This window comes from Panthera leo, chromosome E3, assembly GCF_018350215.1.
Source record: "Panthera leo isolate Ple1 chromosome E3, P.leo_Ple1_pat1.1, whole genome shotgun sequence".
NCBI classification, from domain to species: domain Eukaryota; kingdom Metazoa; phylum Chordata; class Mammalia; order Carnivora; family Felidae; genus Panthera; species Panthera leo.
In genome coordinates, this window is record NC_056694.1 from 19,344,851 (window position 1) to 19,370,700 (window position 25,850).

Consider the following 25,850-nt stretch of genomic DNA (forward strand, 5'->3'; position numbering starts at 1 on the left):
TCTGTGAAAGGAGGATCATAATAGCGCCTACCCCGTGGGGTTGTTATGTGGATTAAATGAGCGCCGGACACAAAACAACCACTACATACGTGTGGGCTTCTATCGTCTACCCAGGATCATGCCCCCATTTGCAGGTGGAGACAGCGGCGGGGGGCGGGGGGGGGGCGCTCAGAGAGGGGACTTGCCCCGTGCCACTCAGCTAGCCTCAGTTCCTGGAGGCGGCACAGGCTCCCTCCGTCTGACCCCAAACCCAGCACGTCAGACCAGATTCTTAATAACATCTTTTATTGATTTTGCAAGAGAAAAAAATAGAAATTTATTTTAGAGTTAATGCCTGTACAGCTTTTTTTTCCCCCTCCTAAATTGCATGGTGCATACAATTATTATAAACATCAGTGGAGATTCTGGGAGCGTGTGCGCTGCTCGAGCAATCTCCCCGACAGTCTGACCCGGGCCCCAGCCTCAGGTGGGGACGGGAAGCCGTGACAGCCTTTAAAGTCGTGGCACCTGTTTTGGTCCCTAAGCGCCGGCCTGATCAGCCCCCGACTCCCCCCAAGCCTCGGCTCTCCTGGGAGCCCACAAGCCTTGGGGGCACCCGCCCCATCTGGGAGGTGAGCAGGGGAGCTGCAGCAATGATGGATCTTCTCCGGGAGAAACAATTCCTCGTCTTCGCATCGGCCCCCTGCTCCAAATGAAAAGCGCATTTGCATAGCTGCTCCGCGGAAGCTGCAAAGCTCATAAAGTATCTGCCGGGCTCTCGGTTGCATAGGAACGTACTTCGAGTACAGCGCTGCGGCGGGGCCGGGCTGGGCGCCAGGAAAACAACGGATTAATATTTGGAACGAGAAATTACCCACCACTGGGAAACCAATTAGGTCCCTGATCCGGGCTTGTTACATAGATGGAAATAGATGCGTTCTGAGCTCCACTCGGCTGGGGGTGCAAGGCACATTTCCAACTCGCGGGGAAGCTGCCGGGAGGGGGGGGAGGGGTGGGGGCACCAGACACCTCGCTGCCCGCAGGCAAGGGCGCCCGGCACGGGCGAGACGGGGGGAGGCGAGTGAGAGAAGCCCGTGGCGAGACCGCAGGGATGCGGCCGCCCTCTTCCAGACAGAGTTCAAGGGGAAGGGGAGGTGGGCTCTGGGGCCCGAGGGTGGGGTTGTGGCCCTGGTCCTCGGCCTGCCCTGCTTCCGGAGCCTTCTGGGGCGTGAAGCTGTCCACCCGCGGGTCCCACGTGGGCCTGGCAGCATGGCGGGTGGGCACGGCCCCCTTCCTCTTCCCAATGAGACACACACGTCCCCGGGGATCCGTCCTCCTTGCCTGGGATGAGTGAGGGGGGTGCAGCGGCCCTGGCTAGACCTTCGGGGGACCAGGGAACTGCCCCACCTTCTCAGCCAGCTGCACCGGCCCCCGGATGAGGGAGGGACGTGGGGGCGGGGAGCTGCTGGCACCCCTCCCCTTGCTGTCGGGGTCTGAGGCCTGACCCCGGGCCCGGGACAGCCACACTCTGTGCTGGGAGCAAGTCCTCCCCGGCCACCCCACCATCTGGGCCTGAGCAGGGACAGGCGTGAGTGCGTGTGGCCCTGCTTTGCTGGGTCCTGCGGGAGGGCACCGAGCTGGGTGTCCTGGGAGGGAGCCCCCGAGCCGCAAGGCGGAGGAAGGCCGTGCCACGCGAGTCCTCTTTCCAAGTCCTCTTTCGCGACGGGACTCCTTCTTCCAGCCCCCGGAGTCCAGGCTGCCGAGGCTGAGGTCTGGGGGCGGGCGACACGGGTGCTGGGCGGGGCCGGTGACAGAGCCCGGCTCCGGTCGGGAGGCCCGGCTCTCCCTCCTCCGCCAGTCAGCACCGCCACCGTTGCACTGTCTCCTTCTCGCTTATGCAGGTTTTGGGGCGCAGTGCTGTCGGGGAGAGTACAGAGGGGTGGACGTTACCCAGCCTCAGTCACCGAGGGCGGCCCCACGCCCTGGGGGTGAAGTCCGGACCGTCCTGGTGGCCTGGCCAGGCCACCGCCTGCAGCCCCGGAGCCCATCGCCCGCACGCCGACCCGTCCCCTCCCCTGCAGCGACTCTGCTGCCTCGCCTCCGGGCCTTTGCCACGCTGTCCCCTCTGCCTGGCCAGCTCCCCGTATCTCTTAGGGTGCAGCTCAAACAGCACCTCCTCTGGGAAGCCCTCGCCCCCTGCATCCCCCACTGGTTTCCCAGCCGCCTCCATACAGCACGTCTGCCCTTCGGGGCCTTTTCCCTCTGCGTCCCAAGGGCCTGCCTCCCAGGAAGCCACACCGGGTCACAGGCGCCTGTGGGACGTGGGAAGCACGTTGCCCCTGGGGTTCTGCCCCCACAGCCCCAGCTCAGCCGCCAGGCGGGCTCCTGGGCGGAGCAGAGGGGTCCGAGGGGCGGGCAGGGGCTGCTGGCTCCCGACCGTTCAGCCTTAGCTCCCGAGGGCTACGCTCTGGGCCGAGAGGCGACACTGACCTGGGTCAACCGCGCTCTGCTTCCTTTTCGAGTTGGTAATGATTTGGTTTTCGTTCATCATCTGGACGTCCTGATCCTCCACCTGATTGCTGGGGGGAGGGAGAGGAAGGAAGGTTCGACCCCTGCCGTCCGTCCCCGTTAGGGCCGGCGGGGGAGGCCGTGGGGCGGGCCTGGGGCGCACCTGATGGCGGTGCGTTTCTCCTGGCGGCACACGTCTGCGTCCTCGGTGAAGAGGATGGTGTGGTAGGGCAGCGTGGGCTCGCACGTGGGCAGGATGCCCCCCACCAGGTGGCCCACCATGGCCAGGATCCCGTTGTACACAAGCAAGTCGTCCACCAGGAGCTGGACAGACAGAGGAGGCGCTGCACCGTGTGGCCGCGGTGGGGTGGGGGGGGATAGGGACCCTTCCCCCCACCCCCCTACCCCCGGCCTCGGGCAAAGCAGGTCACTGCTCCGAGCCTCGCCCGCTAGCCCGGCCCGCGTTATGGTGTCAGATCTTTGCAACCCTCGGCCAGACGGGGACGGGGAGGCTTCAAATACCTTTAGCCCACGTGGCCGAGCCGGGAGGCAAATCTGGGCCTCTGGCCCCCGAGGCCCCGGCTCTCCCGGCCCCAGAGTTGCCTCCCGGCGCGAAGAACTCCCTAAACCAATATGACTGGAAAAGACAAGATGAAAGAAAAGCCACTTTCGGTTTGTTTTTTTTTCAGGGTGATGATTCAAATCACTCGAGGCGGGTTTTGAATTCACGATGGGACGGCGAATTTCCCTGCATCTGAGGACCAGGCAGTGGTGTCTAAGGTAGCGACGGAGAGGAGTAAATCAAACGGCGGCGACGAATGGTAATTGCCGGCAGCCTAATTACCAACCAGCATAATTATCTCAAAAAACCCAGCTAATAAGTACTTACGCCAAACTCCTTCACCCCTCGATGGGGCGTTTTTGCATAATTCCACAGTTTGATCATTGACACGGTGGTAGGCAGATCGAAAATCACATAGACCCGGTTCACCTGTCAGAGGCAAGAACTCATTAAAACGGGCATGTTTGGAAACAGAGGCGCGGGGCGGGGCGGGGGGCGCCAGACGCGGGCAGGGGTGAGCCGGGCGGGCGCGGGAGGCAGCGCCTGGGCTGCTGGGGCCGCGGTGCGTGGGGCTCCCGCTGCCTTCTGTCTCCTGGAAGCCCATCTTGAGTCCGGTCACGTGTGGCTGCGTTTGCAACAAACCGCTGAGCTGGCTCCGGGAGGGCCTGTTTTCTCGGGCCTGGCGTGGCCCTCATCTAAATACCCACGGAGAATTGGGTGCGCCCTTCCCTCTCCCCCAGGTCAGGCCAGACGCTTCGCGGGCCAAAGGGGCGGGCCCCAGGTCAAGGAGCACTGTCTCCGGCGATCAGCACGGCCTTGACCCCGATCTGTCCTTTCCCCCAACCACAAATGAGCAGCACGGCGCAGGCCCTGAAAGCAGTGTGGGATAATATCCAGCATGGGTCTTTGAATCTCTGCCTGGCGCAGGGGTGGTGGATGGGTGTCGGGATCAGTGGCAGAATCAGCTACTAAGGTCAGACCTTCAGCTTCCCCCACCCCCGCCCGCCCGGGCCACCCCCGCTGCCCCCACAAAGACTCTCCAATATCAGGGGGCCCCTTGCACGACAGAATAAAGCAAAAAGCAGTCAGTGCTGGCCCCGGGCTGCAGGCTGCAGGCTCCGTTTTGCCCCAGGCCCTGGGGCTCGGCCTCCGGCCATCCTCAGAATGTCTCAGAGGATGTCGGGAGTGCAGGGGGGTGGGCCAGGGTACTGCTGGGGCAGGGGCAGCCTTCTGACTGCACCACGGAAATAATAAAGGTCCTCAAACTCAGTTGCCCATGGGGCTCAAGCAGATACGAATATTTGAGTCCAAGGGCATCTGGGTGGTTCAGTCGGTTGAGTGTCTGGCTTCGACTCAGGGCATGATCTCAGGGCTCGTGAGTTCAAGCCCCGAGTCGGTCTCTGCCCTCAGCACCGAGCTCGCTTCAGATCCTCTGTTCCCCTCTCTCTCGGCCCCTCCCCAGCTTGTACTCTCTCAACAACAACAACAACAACAAACAAACAAACGTTCGAGTCCAGCTGGGAGAGTGACAGCTGGGCAGACGACTTCACACCAAAAGCCAAGTGAAAGATGACGGGAAAACACGCGCTGGCCAAACACCAGATGGCCGTGGGAGGGCAGGGCCCGGGTCTCAGGGCTGAGAGACCTCCGTGTTTCTCCGCTGCAGCGGTGGGGCTGGCCTCCGCTCAGGGGGGACGGATGCTCGGGGCTCACGGGGGACACTGTTGGAAGAGCTCCCCAACAGAGCTGCTGATGCCGTCTCTGTGCTCTGAGGGCCAAATGTACCTCCCGGTCGTCCTGCCCAGTCACGCGGAGGGGGAGGGGACACTTCCGCCGTCACAGGCGTGCCCCAGGGCCTGCGGCACTCACATACTCGGGCATGAGGGTGGCGCGGGGCTAGAACGACCTGCCCGGCCGGCCTGTCTCCTCTCTCTCTAGCCGGGTGAGTGAAGGCCACCCCCAAGACCCCCAGTGACCAGCAGGACCAGTGGGAGGGTCTGAGGTCTGCAAAACTGAGTCCGCTGAAGAGCTGGCAGGCAGATCTGGGGCCAGAGGTCGGGGTCCGGTGCCCGGTGCTCTCAAGGCGGAGCAGACACAGGGAATGAGGCCAGAGGATGGGGCTGGGAGGGCAGAGGGGGCTGCTGCACGGGCCCTCCAGAGTCCCATGTGGGCGGCCTCTTGTCGCAACCACCCCAAGAGCGCCGAGAAAGAACTTGCCCCGAAGAGTGCCCGTCAGAGTGTTAGTTAGCTAGACGTGAGCCTTCCTGACGGCCCTCGGGCATTTTGGTTCGTTGGAGATTCACTCACCTGGAACAAAGACGCGTCACCGAGGCCAAGGACACAAAGTCGCCCTGCCCACCCCGGGGCGGGGAGTCCCCGCAAACCCACCAGTCCTGGCAGGATGGGAGCCAGCCACATGTGCCTGCCATCGCAGGTGTCGTTCACTTGGTCGATGAGCTTGTCGGGCGTCCGGACGTCCCCGCACACGCCCTCCAGGGAGTTCACGCTGTCGGGGAAGGCGGCGATATCTGGGGAGCCTCTAAGCTGCCATAACCCAAAGCAGTGTGCTGGCAGCTGCGTGCCACCCTGGCGGCCGCTGGCCTCGTCACGCTGATGGCGTGGCCCAGGGGACGCTGGGGCTGGTGGGCAGAATGGCCGTCCGCTGCTCTGGGCAGCCGGAAGAGCGACAGCCAAATTAGACATGCCAGGGAAAATGAGCACAGAGGCCAACGGGGGTGGGTGTGTGGGGAGGAGGTGACCAGTTTCAAGGAAAGGGGAGGAGCCGTGCAGACAGATGGCGGGGAAAGAGCAGTCTCACCGGACTGCTGGCGGCAGGAACAGAATTTGTGGCTGACGCTTTGGAGAGTGGAGGACAAACTGCTAAGGTGTTCCTTTCCAAGGGGACACGGCCTCGGCATGTGAGGACCAGCCTGAGACTGGACGCAGCGGGGGGGAGCCGGGCCCAGCTATGGCCACTCAACTCCCGGACATTAGCACGGATCTGGACAAACCAGGTCCGGTGCTGGCTCTGCATTCTGACCTGGGGTCTTGGGAAAGTCACAGAGCACCCTGGGGCCTGTTCCCTCATCTGTAAAATGGGTATAAAAACCTCCGCGTCCGGGGTGCCTGGGTGGTCAGTCGGTTAAGCGGCCGACTTCGGCTCAGGTCATGATCTCACGGTTCGTGGGTTCGAGCCCCGCGTCGGGCTCTGTGCCGACAGCTCAGAGGCTGGAGCCTGCTTTGGATTCTGTCTCCCTCTCTCTCTGACCCTGCCCCGCTCGCACTCTCTCGCTCTCTCTCTCAAAAATAAGTAAACGTTAAAAAAAAAAATTAAAAACCTCCACATCCCAGAATTGATGTGAGGCTCTCAGAGGACACTGGATGTGAGCGTGCCCGGTAAAATCAACACAGCCTTACGTATCCAAGGACTCACTAACAACAATCAAAACCACCAACAATCATTTGTCAGGTGGGGAGGATGGTGTCACCGGGGGAAGGGCAGAAAAGCTGGATCAGAAAAGGATCCATCTGGAACCCAGGGAATCCCACATAGGTGCAAGGCAGGCTTTGGGGTTGGAGCGGCTCTGGCCGGTCCCTGTGGTGGGCCAGGGATCACAGGGCAAAGGCCCAGAGGGGTCAGGCAGGTGATGTCAAAGAGACACATGACAGCTTAGTGGTCAGAGCATGGTTTCTGGAGCCGGACTCCCAGGTCCTCACTCCTATGCTGTGTGACCTTGGGCAAGTTACTTAACCTCTCTGTGTCTCAGGTCTTCATTGGTAAAATGGGGCTAACAGCACTCACTTCACGAGACCGTCGTGAGGGCAAATCGGGTACCACGGGACAAGCCCTCACCGAATGAGCCCTCAGTAAACATTAGCAATTTGGGGGACCTGGCAGGAAACAATAAGGACATGCTTGGGGGAAAGGCCAGTGGATACCGAGGTCCGGCCATCATTGTGGTGCATGACTGTGGCCTCAAACATTGCTAATTTTTTCAAGAGCTGCTGAAGAGTGAGGTGTTCCTGTGAAACGCCCTGATCTTCCCAAAACACTAGCAACGAATCTAAAATATTTAAAAACTCAGTGGGCTAATAGTTTGCAGGTTCTGGTGCGGGCGTTCCCTGAACAAAGAGGACCATGGTCAATGAATTCACTGGGCTGAACACAGGGCCACAGGCTGCTCCCTGCAGGCCTTGCCAGAGCCTTTAGAACTCCAAAGTACCTGCGGATCTCCAGGAGGGGGTGCAGTTGGTACCGTCGCCCGAATCCCCGGGCGACAGGACTCTCTGTTTGTGGCACTCCTGTTACCTTGGGACTCCCAAGAGTCAGCCTCTGACCCTCAGCAGAGTCCCCTGGCATTTTCAGTCCCGGGGTCTGGTTCTTGCAGGGACGTCTCCTCTCCTGCCCCCGACCCTCCCACGTTCCCTTTGGTCAGGGTGGGGTCCCCCTTCTGCCTAGAAAGGATACTGTTTTCCGACAGAGGGATTTTTTCTCCCCGCTCATCATACAGCTCCAGGCCCGTAAGACCGATGTAATAGGGGTCACCCCAGCTGGTCAGGAGCTGGAACTGAAAAATGACTGTGGCACATTATTAAGGAAAAATAGGCTTAATTTTCTGAGAACAAAGCAAGACAATGGCAAAGATCATATTGGGATAGACTTTTGGGGGGCTTATGCAGGTGAAGGGCGGGGGGGGGAATCATTTTTTTCTCGCACGGAGACTGAAACCTACCCAAATATGTGTGGCATTAAATTTTCTTTAATGGAAGCTGCGTATGCATGTGTTTCAAGAATTAAAAACTTCCCTCCAAGTCCCAGGAGACAGGAGGACAGGAGGGAGGGAGCTGGCAGGACGGAGGACCATTTGCACCAGAAACTCATCGTGTGGTCATGCCGAACAAAGTGACCGGGAGTCAAACTGTCTTGTGCCTCAATTTCCCTGGTTGTAAAATGACAAAGAACGAAGCACCTGTTCTCTCCTCCGTCCACTTCAAGTGTGCAGGGGGTGGGGGTGGGGGGGATACATGAGCACCAGGAGGGATGGGCCGTGGCAGGGTGACCGACCCGCCATTGCTGACTGAGTCGCACAATGGGGGCACCAAGCCTGTCCTCAGCCCTGTCCCCAGCCTGCTCCCAGCATTCCAGGGGCAGACAGGGCAGGAAACCAGAGTGGCGGCTTCCGGGCAATATCATAGCCACAGGCAGACCTTCCGGAAGAACGGACTGGTGAGAGAGCCAGGCTGCTCACATTCACTAACCTGTCTTACTCCTTCCCAGCTATGTGGCCTTGGGCAAGCTACTTAGCCTCTCTGGGCCTCAGTTTTCTCATCTGTGAAATGGGGGGGGGTGTTAGCAGTTCCACCGCCCGGGGCTGGGGTGAGGCCTGAGTTAACACAGGCAGCCCAGTGTGAACAGTGTCAGGCCGAGGAAAGGGCCCGGCGACTTTGAGCTCTCCTTACTTCTATCTTTACCTCCTCCCTGCCTGGGTCCGAGGACAGCCTCCAGTTCAGGCCCTGCGGAAAGTTCCAGCTTCTCTGGCCCCGCCCCGCTGGAGTCCTGGGTGCTGCTTCCTGAAACATCAGCGGGCCAGGGCGCGGCATCTGGAACTCGGGTGGCTGCCCCCGCCCCGGCAGCACCCAGTGAGCCCGCGGACCCGCCAACCCTCCCACGGCCCCCCGGGTTTCCCTGCGTGGGGCTCCAGCTCCTGGGCTGCGGCCTGCCGGGAACCCCAACGTTGCCAGAGGGGCCGAACCCTCTCCTGGGGTTCCGGACAGGGCCCCTGAGGGCTTGGGACACGCAGACAGGTGGCAGGATACAGCCGCAGGGCATCAGGGGTGCCTCGTAGTCCATGCTTGCCTGCTCCTGGCTTTGCGTGTTGAGCCTGAAAAAAACCCACAAAACGGCACCAGGAAGCAGGAGATTGCAACTACCCTGATCGCTGGCCACTTACTCCCCAGGTGACAGACTTTGAAGACCCTGTGGCCGGAGAGGGTTCCCCGATGTAGTGTGTGCCCACGTGGAGTCCTGTCCTACTCCGGGAGACTCAGTCACCTCCCAGGCGACTGCATGGACACTTCCTTCCCCAGGACGGCCCCAGGAGGTGGGTACTCTTATAGCCCTGGGGTGCGGGTGAGGAAACCGGCACACGGAGAAGTGAAGTCACTTGCTCAGGGCCACACAGCTGGCAGGCGGCCGAACTGGGATGTGACCTGAGGTTGGCCGGTTCCGGAGTCCACACTTAACCACCCAGCTCAGGGATGTACTCAGTAGGTGTCGGCCTGCCCTGATCCTTCTTCAAGCCCCGCCTCACTGCCTGTTCATGAACAAGGCGAGTCCACACTGTGCTGACAGCTGGGCCAGACCCAGGGTGGGGTGGAGTGCCCGGCCGGGACGGGCTACCCTAGGGGGTGGTCAGGGACCCGACGCCTGAGCCAAGAAGGAGGCAGCCGCACAGAGTCAGAAGTGAACCCTGCAAGCAGAGAGGCAGCCAGGGCAAAGGTCCTGCGGCGGGAGAGCAACAAGGAGGCTGCGTTGTGGGGCGGGATGGGAGGCAGGCAGGGAGAGGAGGCCTGCGGAAGGTGGGGCGTACCCTGAAGGCTTTGGCTTTGTGATCCTGAGCAAGTGGCTTCGATAGCAGGGGCCTGAGTTCCCACATCTGTAAAATGGGCGTGATAATCCCTACCTCAAAGGGTGGGTGGAAGGATGAATACAAAGCATCAGAACAGAGCCGGCACCTGGAAGGGGCTGGGGCGTTTCTCCCGGTCCACAGCCAGTACCCTCCAGGCTTGCTGGTTTTCTTCAATTTCAAGGGCAATGTTATAATTAAGTGGCTGTTCCCAATGACCGGCCCAACAAGTGATCCCAGCCACAGCGGAGGGAAACTCATTTTGTTTTGTGAGCGTGGCCTCTGGCATTTGGACATCAGGGGGTTTAAATGAGTTAACTGAACGCGGCATTTACAAATTGTTACGGACTTAATGCAGCTGAGACCGGGGCCAAGAAATACCAGCGAACCCACAAAATGTTAGGCTCTCATTTTCTCTTTGAATCTTTCTAAACTGGGAACTGAGAAACAATCGAGAGAGAGAGAGAGAAGGCCCTTCCCCAAATTGGCCGGCGGGCATTTCTGGAACGGAGGCAGGCTGGAACCTCTTTTCCCAGCAGGAAGTGCAATGAAGCATTTAAAATCTCCAGCACTCCAGACTGTGAGAAACCCAAACATCCCTAGACAAGGTGGGTACATCCCACAGGCTTCCGGAGAGGCTCGGCTGAGCTTTAGAAAACCGCCAAGTTGAAAAGCAACGCGTTTGATCATCGTTTCAAAACCTTTAGGTATAAACTTCAGAGCGATGCGGGGAGCCGGCAGCCCTGAGGACAGGGAGGGGACACTCCCGGGCCTTCCCCCACTCACCTCTGGGCCGGCTGGGGCAGCTGTCGAGCCTGGAGGTGGTCCACAAAGAGAATTTCTTGAGCGAAATCAAAGTGGCAGTTGCCCGGCCCCTTCCGGATGAGGAAGCCCTCTGGAGGGGAGATGCACAGGCCGTCCAGGGAGGTGTGGACGATTTTGGCCTAGCAAACAAAAGAAAGGCGCGTGCTCGTGTGCCGTGTGTGTGACAGACGGCCTTCACGGAGCCCCCACGCCGGACAAACAGCCCGGCCTGGCCTCCCTCTCAGGCCAGAAGCACCGGGCTGGGCCACTTTCTGGTGCCACCCCCACTCTGTGCCAGGTGCTGTGCTGGGCACTGGGCAGACGGCAGGGGATGATGGTGGCCCACAAGTTGGGGTGGCGCCTGACCCGGCCCGGGTCTCCACCCACCTCACCCGCTGCAGAGCAGCACGGTGGTCAAGGGCACTCAGGTGCCCCGACATCCGCCGTTAGCACCTGTGCGAGTGACTTAACCTCCCTATGCCTCAACTGCCTCCTCTGTTAAGTGGGCTCGATAATGAGTGAACTTGGTAAAATACGCAGAATGCAGTGCCGGGAAAAAGTGATGTACTTGGTAGATGTTGGCCTACCCTGATCCTTCTTCAAGCCCCGCCTCACAGACCACCGCTTCTCCTACGCTGTCCCCAGGACAGAGCGAGCCCCTTCCTGATCTTCCTTCTCATGGCCCTTAGCTCGTTCTCTTTTTTTTTTTTTTTTTTTAATGTGATGTTTATTTATTATTTTGAGAGAGAAAGAGAGTGTGAGCAGGGAAGGGGCAGGGGTGGGGGTAGGGACAGAGGATCTGAAGCAGGCTCTGTGCTGACAGCAGCAAGCCTGATGTGGGGCTTGAACTCACAAACCAAGAGATCATGGCCTGAGCTGAAGTCGGACGCTTAACCAACTGAGCCCCCCAGGCGCCCCCTTAGCTCATCCTTTTAGGACGCGTACTCCCTAACAGCGTCCTGAGCGGCTTCTGGGTCTCCCTCCGCGGCAGAGACCCTGGCGAGGCCCCTATACCTGCTTCAGGGCCTGGTGCGTAAGTGGGCGCTTACCAGCTTGCCGAATGGGGTGCATTTGGGCCAACGTGTCCCCCGTTCTAGGACGGATTTCACCAGCCAGGTGGCCAGGATCTACCAGTGAATCTCCAAGCCTGAAGGGCAGGGTCTGAGGTGGCTCGGGTCTGCTCCCCTTGGGCAGGGGGGTGCTGGGTGAGCAGAGAGGGGTAGTCGACCACACATTTTGGAATCAGGCCCGCTTGCGTCGTCCTGGTGAGGAACGTGGGCCCAACTGCAGACCAAATGGGTAGATTCTCACCTCCAGGGGACGCAGAGGGGCTGTGCTCCATGAGAGGAGCCCCCTCATGGCAGCCGGTCACAGGGCACGTAAGCAGGAAGAGTGTAGGGTAAATGGCTTCAGGTATGGCTGGATATGGGGACCCTAGACTGTGACTGCAACTCCCCACTTGGTCTTGCTCCCGGCTGATTCAGACCCTGGCCCAGGGCCGGACCCGGATGTACTGTAACCTGCTGGTCACACGACTGGTCCAGGGACGTGGACCTAGACCAGAACGACCGGCATGACTCCCGGGGTTCTGCTGGCTCGCCTCCAAAGAGGGGTTCCTTCTTCAGCTGGGCTGGGAGCTGGCAGGAGGCTGGTGACAGAGCAGAGGCCCAGGAAGGCCCTGTCCCTCCTCCAGGGCCACCACCTCCACTAGGAGGTGTCCCTGACTTCCCCAGGCCTCTGTTTATTCCATTGGATGGGACTTCTATCACCTCCGTCTTACAGCCAAGGAAATTAGTTCAGAGAGGCTAAGCAATTCGCCTGAGGACACACTGCAGGGACCTTAAGCCCCATCCCCAGCGTGCAAGGCCTGGTTCTAACCACGTGCCAGGGGCCCGTAAACGGAGCGCCCAGAGGGCCTTGGGGGACACCGGCAGCCGAGGCATCTTCCTGGGGAGGGCATGGTTGCCATCACACTGCCCTCTGGGATCTACCCTTACAGATTGTGCCCCTCTCTCCAGTCCATGGTGGCCACTGGTCACCGGCAATGAGGCCGGTGGCCACGGCCAGGCCTGGGAAGCAGGGGCTCTGGGCCCAGCATTTCCAGGTGGCAAATCCGGGTCATGGAGGCTCGACAGGACAGACTGATTCACTCGAGGGAACGTAAAGGCCCAGAGGCACGAGTTGAGCCAGAAGAATGTTTTTTTAACGCCCATATAGCTGACTTTTTAAACCCGCTGAAGCTGAGAGCGTGCTCAGGGAGCCGCCAGCGTGGCCTGGGAGGCTTTGTGAGCTGCGAGCTCACACGCCTGAGGGCTGCTGACTCCACCGTGGCGACCCCCCACGGTTCTGCCCCAGGGGCCCGCGGAAGTAACTCCGTGGCAGGTGCATGGTGGGGTGCCACACGTGGGGCTCACGGGACCCGAGGCCGAGGCCTGGCGTGGTCAAGCTTCGTGTGGCAGAGGATGATGGGTACTCTCCCAAGGCAGGTAGCATCTGCCTCCTCACTTTATAGATGGGGAAACTGAGGCCCAGGGAAAGCAGGCCACTTGCAAAGATCACACAGCTGGTTAGGGTCAGAGCTGGGTTTCAGACCGGGGGCTTGTGACTTTCGGGCCCTGACTGCGTTGCTGTATTTTCGGTGGCCTTCTCACCATCCGCTCTGTGTTGCAGTGGGAGGGGACAAACGTGTCACAGTCCATAGTCACAGGAGGACAGAAAAGCCCACACTGCAGCAGAGGCCCCTGCTTTTTCACACCCAGCAGGAGAACCCGGTGTGGAACCAGAGTGTGAGCCCCACGCCCAGCAGACGTGGACTGGGGGCTCCAGCTGTGTGACCCTGGATGAGTGAATGCACCGTCCTGAACCTCAGTCTAATACCCTGGAAGATGGGGGGTACTGACACCGGCCTCCCAGAGGCTGGGGTGAGGGCCCCATGAAATGAACGGGTACAAAACCCTCAGCTCAGGGCCCGGCCCCCAACCCTCAATGAACCGGCAGGCCTCAGTCTACCATTACGGTTGGGGCCTGGGCCTGCTGGGAACCCCCGAGCCCCCAGAAGAAACAAAGTGTCCCGAGTCTGCCCTGGCCTCTTTAGCCCATATTTGCTCTTTGCAGAAGAAGCCAATGGCAGTGTGTTCTCTCCCTGGCTATAACCCCCCCGCCCCCAGCTCCATTTGGAAAGTTCTGGAAGATTTATGCTCCTCTCTGGCAGCCACACCAGCCATTCATCACGGCGCCGTTTCCCTGACAGTGGACTGAGCGCGGCTGCTATTCCCCAGCTTACCCCGCGATAGGTGTCCTCGGGAGATTTATTGTAGTTCCAGAAGCGCAGGCCTGCGATGCTTTCGGCTCTGTCGAAGCGGATCGTGACCACGTGGTCCAGGCCCGGTGAGAAAGGGATCAGCCACATATGCTCACCCTCCATCGTGATGTTGGCTCCATCGATTAACCTGCAAATAGTGGGGGGAGCGGTGAGGTGGGGCTTGGCCGTGTCTTCTGGGAGAAATCAGAGCGGGGGTCTACATGTTCCCCCCCCCCCCCCCCCCCCGCCTCCTGTACCCACTGCACCAGTCTGGCTGTGCACAGGGATAAGTCTGTGCTGTTAAAGGTGGGGCGAACCAGTCATCAAGGTTTTTTTCTTTTTAATCTTTTTTAACGTTTATTTATTTTTGAGAGTCAGGTGGGGGAGGAGGGGGAGAGAGAGAGAGAGAGCAGGGGACACAGAATCCAAAGCAGGCTCCAGGCTCTGAGCTGTCCGCACAGAGCCCGACACGGGGCTTGAACCCACAAACCACGAGATCAGGACCTGAGTCAAAGTCGGACGCTTTACTGACTGAGCCGCTCAGGAGCCCTGCCACCAAGGTTTAAAATAAAAGGGGAGAATGTATCATCTCTCTGGACCCTTTAACTCAGGGGTTCCATTTCTGGAACTGTTCTCCTCTAAGGAAATTTTGTTCAACCTGCCTGAAGGGCTATCTGCACGAAGATATTCATCATAGTGTTGTTTATTTACAAACCACAAAAAACCCCACACCACCACAAAAAAAAAAAACAACGACCACAAAAACCCTAAGAGGTCTCAAAACACAAAGAGTCACGGAAATCTGTACACTTGTTGAAACGATCATCGTGAGGATGATGCAGTGACGCGGAAGAGGTGGCCACGGGCACCGATTTTAATGCTGGACAATGGGGACGGGGACCAGGAGAGATGATGCAGAAGTGAAGCACACATTTGTGTCAGGGGGATGGGAGGTGGATGCCTTTGTCTGTTTTCCAAACTTTTTGCGAAATGCTGTGGTGGCTCTATGGCACATTTTGAAATAATTTGATTCGTTCTTTCTTGGGCTGGGGAGAGACGTACTTAGGCACCAGGGTGAACTTGGCAGCTCTCGGTGAGGGAAAAGCACAAGAAGGGGCCGACCTGTGGCCTTAGGAGGGAGCCCCTGGAGCCTTTATGTGCTTCTGGGCCACTATTCTGAATCAACTGGTTACCTTGCCCGGATTGTACTCCCATCCCGGCCGGTTTCTCGTTTTCCTGCTCAGAACATCCTGCCTCATCGTTCTCAACTTTGCCTGTGTTTGTCCCAGAGACCATCCCGCCACTGACTGCCCTGGGCTGCCCAGCACACCGCAGCCCAGACCCCAGGCCGTCATCCTGTGGCTCCGGCCTGTGTCTGGCATTGCCACTGAGTGGCCTGGCCCCAGGAACGGGGGCCCAACTCTCAGCTTCTCGGGGAACCCTCTCTCCTCTCCCTCTTATATTCCTGGTGACTTCGAGGCTGCTGCCCTGGGAGACATTCCTAGATTTTAAAATAAAACTTTATGTTTTCCTTTTACATTTTAAAGTTCTGGATTTGGAATAAATCTTACAATCTAAGTGTTCATCCAAGGAGGTAATGTTTCTTTTTTTCTCTAAAAGGCGGTTATTAAATTGATGGATGGCATGTCTTACAGCTGCTGGCATCTTAAAACTGAGGAAATTCAGCAATTTCAAACGGAGGTGTTTGCGGAATTAGGCTGACCAGAGAACCTTCTGTTTCCTTCTAAAAGCAATTGCTTCTCTGTCCTAGAGATGGGGCTGCCTCCATAGCAAAACTGCTGCTTAATTCTGAAAGTAGAGAGAGTTGTTGAAGGGTTTACAGTTGACAGTGAAGGGAAGCCCCTACAGACCCCTTCAAGAATATCTAAATGATACTTCCCAGCTCTGTTCACAGAAAAACCTAGAAACTGGTTTCTACAGAAACTGGTTCCACAGAAACCCAGTAGCAATGAGCATCTCTCGTGGCTAGATTATGGTCTCTAAATACCATTTCCCAATAGAAGGAACCAGAACTTCTTGGGGAAAATGGTCAATTCCACATCTGGGACCAGAAATATACAAGGGGAGCCTGGAATATCTTGTCACATCAGAAAGCAGGAAAGCTGTCACAGACTCCTATTTTTAAAAAAGGATGCAGGGGCACCTGGGTGGCTCAGGCAGTTGAGCATCCGACTTCAGCTCAGGTCATGATCTCGCGGCTTGTGAGTTCGAGCCCCGCGTCGGGCTCTGTGCTGACAGCTGGGAGCCTGGAGCCTGCTTCGGATTCTGTGTACCCCCCTCTCTCTGCCCCTTCCCTGCTTGTGCTCTGTCTCTCAAGAGGAAATAAATGTTAACAAAACTTAAAAAAAAAAAAAAACGATCCAGGAGCTCTCAGTATCTAAGAGCATCAATAAGATAAAAACTGTAATAAATTGAAAACCTTCAAACACAGTCTGTGTAAGTTCATGATTTATGATCGTCAGACACAAAGTTTTTTTTTTTTTTTTAAGTAGACTTCACACCCAGCATGGAGCTCAATGTGGGGCTTGAACTCACGACCCTGAGATCAAGACCTGAGCTGAGATCAAGAGTCGGATGCTTAGCCAACTGAGCCACCTAGGTGCCCCCAAACACAAATGTTTTAGTATGCGAGAGAAACACCTTTTTATTCTGAAAGCTGAAAAAGAAAGGGAAAGAACCAAGCATTCAGACTGCCTTTCCTATTTGACTTGTACCTCAGAGTAACCAAATCATTGAAGAAAAATTTCTCTTTATTGATGAGAAAAAGAATGATAGGATCAGTGGACCACCATCCTGCACCCAAACCCCTAATATAGTAATGGGTGTGCCCACTGAGCATTGACCGCCAACGTCACAAGAACCCTGACAAGCAGACATTCTATATGTCCTGAAGGGAATGCACAGTGACATCGACACCCCCGTGGTCACGTCTTGCCCCGGTGGTCAAACTTCCATCGGATCGGGCGTCTAGATCTAATGAACAATTTACAGGAAATACAGGGGCCTGAGGAACAGGTTAAACAACACCATAGAGATACAACCAGTAAAATCCTGACACTACGGGGGGGGGGGGTGGTGGTGGTGGAAAAAACCCTTTCTTTAACAGATAATTTCAAAGAAAAAGTGAAAAAAAGATGGGAGGGAACCTAGAGATTATAAGAGGCTTAAGAGACTTAACAGGGGCACCTGGGTGGCTCAGTTGGTTGTGTCCAACTTTGGCTCAGGTCATGGTCTCGTGGTTCATGAGTTTGAGCCCAAGTCAGGCTCTGTGCTGACAGCTCAGACCCGGAACCTGCTTCAGATTCTGTGTCTCCCCCTCTCTCTGCCCTTCTCCAACTCGTGCTTTGTCTCTCTCTCTCTCTCTCTCTCTCTCTCTCTCTCAAATAAATAAATAAATAAATAAATAAATCAACATTTAAAAAGAAGAAAAGTGACATAACAAAGAATCACAATGTATGGACTTTATCTGGATCCCAAACCAACCAATCACGATGGATGGAACTTATGGGGAATCTCAAAACAACCCATCAGAATGTGTGGACCCTTACCTGGACCTCAATTCGAGAAACAAACTGTTAAAAAGGGAAGGTGAAGAGACTGTCAAGGGAAATAGGAACTTGCTAGATACCCTACTCATTTAGGGAATCAGTGTTAATTTGAATTTTCGGGGGTGGAATGGTGGTAGTGAGATGATGTTCTTCCTAAAGTCCTTATTGGTTAGAGCTACACGCCGAAGTATTCAGAGATGAAGTGCTCTCGGGCCTGGGGTTTGGGGTAACACAAACTGAGGCGGGGGTGGTAGGCGGGTGGGTGTGGATGGACAAGCAGGGCCGGCCGTGGGCTGATCATTTGGCAGCAGGAGCTGGGCTGGCGGGCTCCAAGCCTGAGCATGCGGGAGCCTGATCTGCCAAGATGCGGAGTGCCGCGTGGTTCGTGAGCAGGTGCTGACGGCAGGTGTGAGGGCCGCGGTTAAGGGGTCCCTTAACAAAGCAGGGGGGAGTCCTCTGGGCCAGACAGGGGGTGCGGGTGTGGTGTGGCCATCCCCTTCCCGCCCTCCGGCCATGGGATTTATTGTCCTCATGCTACTGATAAGGACACGGAGGCAGTGGAAGACGGTGGAACTTAGTGGTTAATTAAGTGCGTGGATGTTGGTTTCCCCGGGGACCTCCATTCAGAGGACTGTGCCACTCAAAACTAGTCTGGGTGGGGACGGCTGGGTGGCTCAGTCAGTTAAGCGCCCGACTCCCCGTCTCTTGATTTCGGCTCAGGTCATGGTATCATGGTTCATAAGATCAAGCCCTGCATCGGGCTCTGCGCCGATGATACGGAGCCTGCTCGGGATTCTCTCTTTCTCGCTCCCCCCCTCTCTCAAGATAAATAAGGAAACCTCAAAAAATACAGTAAAATAAACTGGGAAGACCCACACCCCACGGGGTGGCAGGAAGGTGGAAGAGGGAACGCTATTTCATGTCTGAATCTGGAGTCTGAGAGACAGAACAGATCCGCACCAGCTCCACGTCTGAGCGTGAGCGACCCCGCCTCTCGGGGGCCGAAAGTGGTCCACTGCTCGTGGTCGGAGGGGATTGCTCTGGAAGTCGCCGCAGGCGGCTTCTTACGGACAACTTACTTGTCCAGGGTCCGGGAGTCATCGGCATACTCAGGAAGGTCGTTCAGGTCCCTGGGGGAGGCGGAGATCTGGTGCAGGCTGATGGGCAGCGCCTGGCCGTCCTTGCCCACCACTTCCAGGCCTGTGAGCCCCAGGTAGTGCGGGTCCCCCCAGGAGGCAGTGAAGTTCAGCTGAAGGCCTGTAACAGGAGGAAAGGCGGCCCATGAACGCCAAACATTCCGGAGGAGGCTCCCAGACGGAGACGGGAAAAGGGATGACCTTCAGCCTCTGTGTTCTACCGCCTTGAAAACCCAGACTCAGATGAAAGGGCCTTCAGGGTGGGCTCTCCACCTTTCCTCTTAGTGACCCTCAGGCCTGGGACACCGCTGATGTTCTGGAAGCGTCTGCAGGATGACTGGACCAGTGTCGTGTAAACCTGCACATAGCCCTGGATCCTTTCTCCACTCATCCATCACGTTGCCTAACACCGTATCGGGGCTTCCCGCTAGGGTGATGCTTGGCCAACAGGCCTCGTCCATCTGGCTTCTACCTACTTGTCTAACCTCCTCTTACGACAGGGAGCTGGGCTCCACCCAGACTGTCCGTCACTCACATTTCCATTCCTGTCTCCTGTCACGGGGCCTTTGCACATGCTGCTATTGCTGCCTGGAACTCACATAGCCTAGTCAACGGGTGTGCGCATCCTTCAGATCCCGACTCACTTCAGAAGCCCGCCTGACCCCGTCAAACCTCCATCCGCAGCCTGCCGTGTCTCTGTGAATTTCCATTTCCCTGCCCTGGCCACCACTGTGATCTTGTGACCGTTTGGTAAACACCCGTTTGCCCTGCCGGAGGGTTAACTCTCGGGGTGAGCCACGACCCACGATGACACCTCCATCCTTTCGCCCCTGCCTCACCCGGGCTCCATCAGAGACCCCTTTGGACGTGACCTTCTGGGGTCCTGGGGCAATATGGCCCAGGTGAGTCACCCGTTTGCCCCAATAGCTCAAATCGAACGAATCCTGACCAAGGTCAGGCCCCAACAGGTAGGTGGCTGGAGCTTTTCTCTCCTAACTGGTCTCCCGTTAGAGCGGGGCGCCCTTCTGGGGAGGCCGCGTTCAGAGGGTTCACACTCTTCTGCAGCTTTGACAGGACGCCCGCGCTGTGGTGCTGGGGGAAGGCCGCCTGGACATCCTCAGGTGCGGAGGCGGAAGCCCGGGGAGTCCGCAGGACACGCTGGGAAGTGGGGCCAGGCCACGTAGTCTCCCCGGAGCCCCGCTCCCTCGCCTACCCTCCTGTCATTTCCAACATACGCGCTGCAACTCAGCCTCAGATCCCGTCTGCTCTCCACGGTGCCGAGGCAGCCCCGGGGCATCTTGGCGGCAGACGGCAAAGCCGGGTGACCTGCATGGTAACGGGCACGTCCTAGCTTCTCACGGCACCGACGGCGTGCACCGTGACCACAGACCCTTTGCCACGAGACTTGGCTGCTCCTCCCGTGCGAAAGCGGGGGTCTCTCTCTGCACGGCTCGAGTCTGGGTCATGTGACCTGCCGTGGCCAGCGGGGGCACGTAAAGCACACGTGTGCACTGGGGCTTATCCCTTGGGCGTCCTGCCGTGTGGAGGAGCCGGGCCGACCCAGTCTCCCTGCCCCTCCGGCCAACAGCCTCCCAGCTGCCGGACGTGTGAGCGAAGACGCCCTAGACCATTCGGCCGCCGGCCCACCTGCCGGCTGACCAGCAGGCCCAGGAGAGGCCGGCCGAGCCAGCCCACGGGAGGACTGCCCAGCCAGGCCACGGAATTATGAGCCCCTCACGGAGAAACGGGTCGCGTGAAAGCCACTTAAGTCTCGGTTGGTTTGTTCCGCAGCAAAAGCTAATCGACGCGCTCCTTCGCATCGCGAGCCTGTGCTCAAATGTCGTCTCCTCAGACAGGCCTCCCCCGACCACACGAGCCCCAAAGGCACCCCCATCACTCTCCGCTTTGTTTTCTGCCACAGCGCTTGCTGCCCGACCGCGTGGTCTACATCTGTTTGCTTAGAGGACAGCAAGGCCACCGGCTCTGGGACGGGAGCCAGTGTGATCTGTGGTTAGGACCAAGTGATCGAGGGGGGCAGTGGAGGAAAAGGAGGTCAGAAGGTGGGGCAGGGGCTGGCTCACGTCCTGAAGTCTGGATTTTCTTCTCCCTGAGATGAGAAGCCACTGGAGGGATGGACTTGGAATTTTTTTTTTTTTTTAATGTGTATTTATTCTTGAGAGACAGAGAGAGAGTGCAAGTGGGGGAGGGGCAGAGAGCGAGGGAGACACAGAACCTGAAGCAGGTTCATGGCTCCGAGCTGTCAGCACAGAGCCTGACGCGGGGCTTGAACCCCTGGACTGCGAGAGTAGGACCCAGGCCGGGGTCGGACACGTGAGCCACCCGGGCCCACTTGTGCTCCCAAGAGGCAGTGTGCACGGAGGCAGAGGACGCAGTGGATTTGGATGAGGGGATCCCCGTGAGACAGAAATGCCACCTGCCCCCAGGGAAACAAGGCAGGGCTCCCCAGCCTCTCCCCGGACGCCCCTTGGCTTGCCTGGCACGAGGTACTACTCGGACATCTAATTTGGGGTTGCTCCAAAGGCGCCCGCGCTCCTGTTTGAGCTAATATTCACGCTCCACATTCATTTTCCTCTGGTGTATCAATTAGTATTTATATAAATGGGAATTAATTTTGCTATTTCTCTCCCACATTTCAACTCTCTCAGCTACTTTCCTATTCATCACTGCTGATATTTGCAAAACGCCCCAAATTAGTGTCATCTGCAAATTGGCAAGTCATATATCCCCTTTCAAAACATTAATAGGATTGGCCATATTTACCAACCCCAGCGCACCCCCCCGGGTCACGTTATCAAAGCTCTCTCCACTTGCGCAGGCTGGCGAAGTGGGTTTAGGATTTTAGAGACAGCAGGGAAAACAAAAATGTTCGGGGAAGAGAGACTCAGAAATTGCAGGGCTCCGAAAGGGCAGAGGATGCTTGGTCAGGACGCTCTTCTCCCGACCAAGTAGAGAAGCAGGAAAATCACACTTTCCCTACAGCAAGAAGGGCTCGGAGCTCTACTCTGGGGCAGAACTCTCAGAGGCACTGAAATAACATTTCCAAGAAAGGTCAGAAGCTGGTTGGGCAGGAAGGACATTTACAGACAGCATCTTCGGGGAAATCATCAGATGAAGGGGACAGTGGCTACTTCTGGCCAGCCTTCCTTCCTTCCTTTTCTGGCTTTGGCATTCTGACCTCTCCTAGAACACTGGGGGGCTGACCGCTCACCTCTGGCTTCAGGGATGCGCCTCTGACCCAGGCTGCATGGAGTTTTCCATCCCACACCCCGACTCCCCCCCCGCTGTGGTGAGCCCCGGTCATTGGTTTATGGATGGGCACGTGACCCAAGCCAGGCCCAGGAGACATGATTCTGGACCCGCTGTTGGACTCAATGGGAACAGAAACTCTCATTTATCTGGGTCTGCCGGGCAGAACGGGAACGTAAAGCCAGAGCTTCCAGAAGCTCTTGGGTGGCCAGGGTCTGAACGGGAGAAAGACAAGAGAGAGTGAGACAGGGCAGAGAGCAGGAGGGAGACACCTAGGCTAGATGAGGTCATTCGCACCCTTGAATCCGGCTGTGCGGACGGAATGAGAACTGAGGGTTCAGTGAGATGACACAGGAAAGCCTCAGCATGGTGCCCGAACGGGGGACAAAACCAAGCCCCAGACCAGGCTCTCGCCTGCACTAGGTTGGTTCTAAAAAATTCTCTGCTGTCAGTTGAGAGAGTGTTCTGGAATGTAAGGATGTGCGGGGATTCAAAGGGAGGCATCTTCCCCTTCTAAGAGGAATTCGTCTTTGTGCAGTGAGGGGGGAGAGCTGGCTCTCGCTCGGCACGTGGGCAGGCTTCCGGGGGGGAGCTGGGTGTGGCAGCAATGCCCTGAGAAGGGGGCGCGAGGATGCGGTGGGGGCACAGCCAGGTCCCAGCCCAGGACCGCAGGGCTCATTCCTGCAGCGGAGGGCAGAGCTGACGGCTCACAGCTGAGTCCTCCCACACGCGCTGCCCTGGGCCTTGCCGCTCCCCGCGTGTCCTGACACCCGTAGATACGGGTGTATGAGGCCCGGTCCCCTCACTCAATGCAGGACAAGTCCAAGGGGACTTCGCGGCTCCACAGCTCCCCGTGCAGCTGGCAGAGGCCCCGAGGTGACGGCATGAGGCCCGGCCCCTCCCTCTGCCTGTCCTGCTCGCTGCCCTCCCTCAAGAGGGAGTCTAGCTGGTGTGGCTGCAACGGACTGACCGCCAGGGCCTCCTTCATGGGGGACAGGGAATGGGACCAGGAGGGAGATTGCTCAGCCAGGACCTTGGGCCTGAAGATTCCCCAGGACGCAGCAGAGGTGCTGGTGGGCCGCACACAGAGTAAGGGAGGAACTGGCTGGAAGGGTGAGTGGGAAAAGAAGAGGGAACAGACACAGTGAAGCCCCGATGGGGTTTGCTCAGAGGCCACAAACTGGCACCCCGCTGGCTGGATATACTGTTGTATATATGTTGTATATATGGCGTTCCGTTTGGCTCATGCGGTATTTACAAATAGCACAAAATTAGTCCACCAACGCTTAAAAAATCTGGAGACTTCACATAAAAATCCAGACTTCTCAGAAGACCTGGGACCCTGGGCCAGGATTCCTGCCACTCCCGCCCCACCTGGAGCAGGGAGGATGCAGATTTCCTTTGTGCATGAGTTTGAAGGGACAGCCCAAACCACTGGACGACAGATGCCTTGGGTCTCTTCTCGCTCTTACGTCTGCTTGTCCTATGCTTTCTGGGCTCCTGCTGCAGCCTCCTGGGTCAGGGCCACAACTAACACATAAGGTGTCTGCATGCAAGATGCAAAAGTGCGCTTCCGGAAAAGGCCAACTGCAGACAGGTACCCCCTTCTGTGAAATGATGTGGCTCCATACACGGCTTGGCCTCTCTGTGCAGTGTACAACCTGCCCAACCGTCTAGGGAATCCCTGCCCCAAGTGGCCATGATTGCCCCGGGCCCCTGACAGTCCTCCTTCCACCGGACATCGTCCCAAGAGAGGATACTCACAGATCCCATGGTAGATGCCTGGCTCTGGGGTGGTTACTTCAGGGACAGGCGGACTGAGTGGTGGCTCCAGCTCCGGGACCTACACACGGGTTGGGGGAGAAGCAGAGAGGAAGAAGGTGATTTTGTGATACCCGCACAGCTGGCTAGCCATTTTCCCAGATACTGCTGTCCACGGGGATCTGTGTCTTTTCTTGCATGTTCTACCATTGTGGAAGCTCTGTGACTGGTAACATGGGCAGCCGTCATGTGTCTGAGTCCTCACAAGCAGCTCTTTCTGGTTGGGGAGGAGTCTGACGCCACCAGCTAAAGTGATCAGATTTTCTGGAATAGGGAAGGACCCAATAAATGTTTACCTAGGGTGCTGGAGGGAGGAGAGGGAGAGGAGGATCAGGAGGGAGGGATGAAGAGAAGGAGAGTGAAAAATTTCAACCACAGAGAGTGGTTCTCAGCCTCGGGGCCTGGGCATCTCATTTTAAAAATGGTTATTTATTTATTTTGAGAGAGTGAGCATGCGCGTGTATGAGCCGGGGGAGGGGCAGAGAGAGAATCCCAAGCAGGCTCAGCATGGAGCCCAGGAACAACCCACTGGATCCTTCGGCCCAGCCCCTAGACAGAGCCTCTTCAGGCCCTTTCCCGCCTGGCTGTGGGGAGGAGAGTGGGGAGGGTGGCCCGCCAGGAGCATCTATGACACCGAGTAGCTTCGGGTCACCAGGGAAGGTCGCTGCCCTGTTCTCCACCCTCCCTGAGCCTCCTGGGACGGCTCATAGAAGGTTTGAAAGCATTTCCACTTAGTTGCCAATAGGTTTTAATTGGGGCAGTTTATATAAAAACCCAGGTTTCTGGCTTCTCTTGAAAAAAAAAAATCAGGACAATTATCAAGATGAACTGGCAACTCCTGTCTCCTCCTGACCTTGCCAGGCCCCGCCTTCTGTCCTCTGGATTCCAGCGGACCCCTCTCCTCTCCCCCACCCTCTGTAACCATCTCCTTTTCCCCCTTAGGGCCTCAAGAACATCCCTGGGGATGCTGGTTCTTTGGATCGCTGGTCCTTCACTTGGACTGACCCTTTCCCTGAAGGTCGTCTTTCATTTCTGAAAAAATTGGTTTATGAGTTTAAAACACATACTCTGGAGTTACGTCTGGGTGGCTCAGTCAGTTAAGTGTCGGCTCAGGTCAGGATCTTGCGGTCTGTGAGGTCGAGCCCTGCGTCTGGCTCTGTGCTGACAGCTCAGAGCCTGGAGCCTGCTTCGGGTTCTGTGTCTCCCTCTCTCTCTGCCCCTCCCCTGTGTTCTCTCTATGTCTCTGTCACTGTCTCTCTCAAACATAAATAAACATTAAAAAAAAAAAAAAAACCAACAGACTTTGGAGTCATACATTCAAGTTCAAGCCTGGTTACTCTCCTGCTGTGTGCCCTTGGGCAACTCACTTAACCTGTCTGAGCCTTGGTTTCTTACATGGGGGTTTTAATGGTCTCTACCTGGTTAAGCATAGTATACACAGTGCTCCACAAGATCACTCTACGTGTGTGGGAAACAATCGCTGGGATTATCATTATTTTAATTCTAAGCCTGCCCATTAAGAGCGTTTCTAGTCCTTTCCGTCAAAAACAACAGTGAGTGATCAAAACACAACCCGAAGCAAAAATTCCCCTGAGACTGCCAACCTCTAAATTACAGAGACGACGCAGGACCGCTTTCTCCTAGCTTTGATTAAAATTTGAATACTTTCTTCACTCTGGTTTAAAAAAAAAATAAAAAAATAAAAAATAATTAGAAAATGAAATATGACATACAGGGCCAAAAAATGAAGTAGAAAAATGGGAAATGTCAAAACAGTAGCACCAGCAGCTTAAAGGCTATCTATCTTCATTCTTCCTGTTATACCCGGAGTTGGGAGAAGAAATCCCTCTGGGGGTGCCCCCTGCCCCTACCCGCACCCCCCCCCGCCCCCGCCAGTCCTACCCGGTCCTCAGCCCATGAGCCGGCCTGGGTGTAGGGCCTCTCCTCCCCCTCGCTGTCGGCGGTGCTCGGCCTCCTCAGCGTCTCCCCACTCTGCAGGCTGCAGGGACCCTCCACGTCCACGTCAAATGTCTCATCAGAACAGAATATGGCCTCCAGAATGTCATCGTCGGTCGTGAATAAGATGGTGTCTCCAAAGTGCTCTGGGGCTGGATGGGTCACAAGCAAGACAGAAGAGTCAACTCACCCCAAATCCAAACAGTTTGTAGACCGGGAACCCAAACCCATCAACCTTTGTGCTAGAAAATCCCAAACCACCCACCGTCCCCGATTTGTGTAAGCAAACCTCATTATTTATTATTCACCCACTGCAAATGG

The 25,850-nt window shown here is 57.0% G+C and overlaps 1 protein-coding gene across 1 annotated transcript in view; it reads right to left on the minus strand.

Moving 5' to 3' along the window:
* Window positions 1-300: 300 nt before the first annotated feature.
* The window catches only part of LOC122210233 (katanin interacting protein), a 192,692-nt gene continuing 167,142 nt past the window's right edge, over window positions 301-25,850 (minus strand). Inside the window, exons 19-30 of the mRNA XM_042922814.1 lie at window positions 25,476-25,681; window positions 23,517-23,595; window positions 18,429-18,606; window positions 13,763-13,928; window positions 10,462-10,619; window positions 8,867-8,931; window positions 7,518-7,628; window positions 5,357-5,577; window positions 3,377-3,478; window positions 2,651-2,811; window positions 2,470-2,558; window positions 301-1,896 (exon numbers count right to left, since the gene is read on the minus strand). Coding sequence (XP_042778748.1) covers window positions 1,838-1,896; window positions 2,470-2,558; window positions 2,651-2,811; window positions 3,377-3,478; window positions 5,357-5,577; window positions 7,518-7,628; window positions 8,867-8,931; window positions 10,462-10,619; window positions 13,763-13,928; window positions 18,429-18,606; window positions 23,517-23,595; window positions 25,476-25,681 — 1,595 coding nt within the window. The 3' untranslated portion in view covers window positions 301-1,837. The remainder of the gene's footprint in view (window positions 1,897-2,469; window positions 2,559-2,650; window positions 2,812-3,376; window positions 3,479-5,356; window positions 5,578-7,517; window positions 7,629-8,866; window positions 8,932-10,461; window positions 10,620-13,762; window positions 13,929-18,428; window positions 18,607-23,516; window positions 23,596-25,475; window positions 25,682-25,850) is intronic.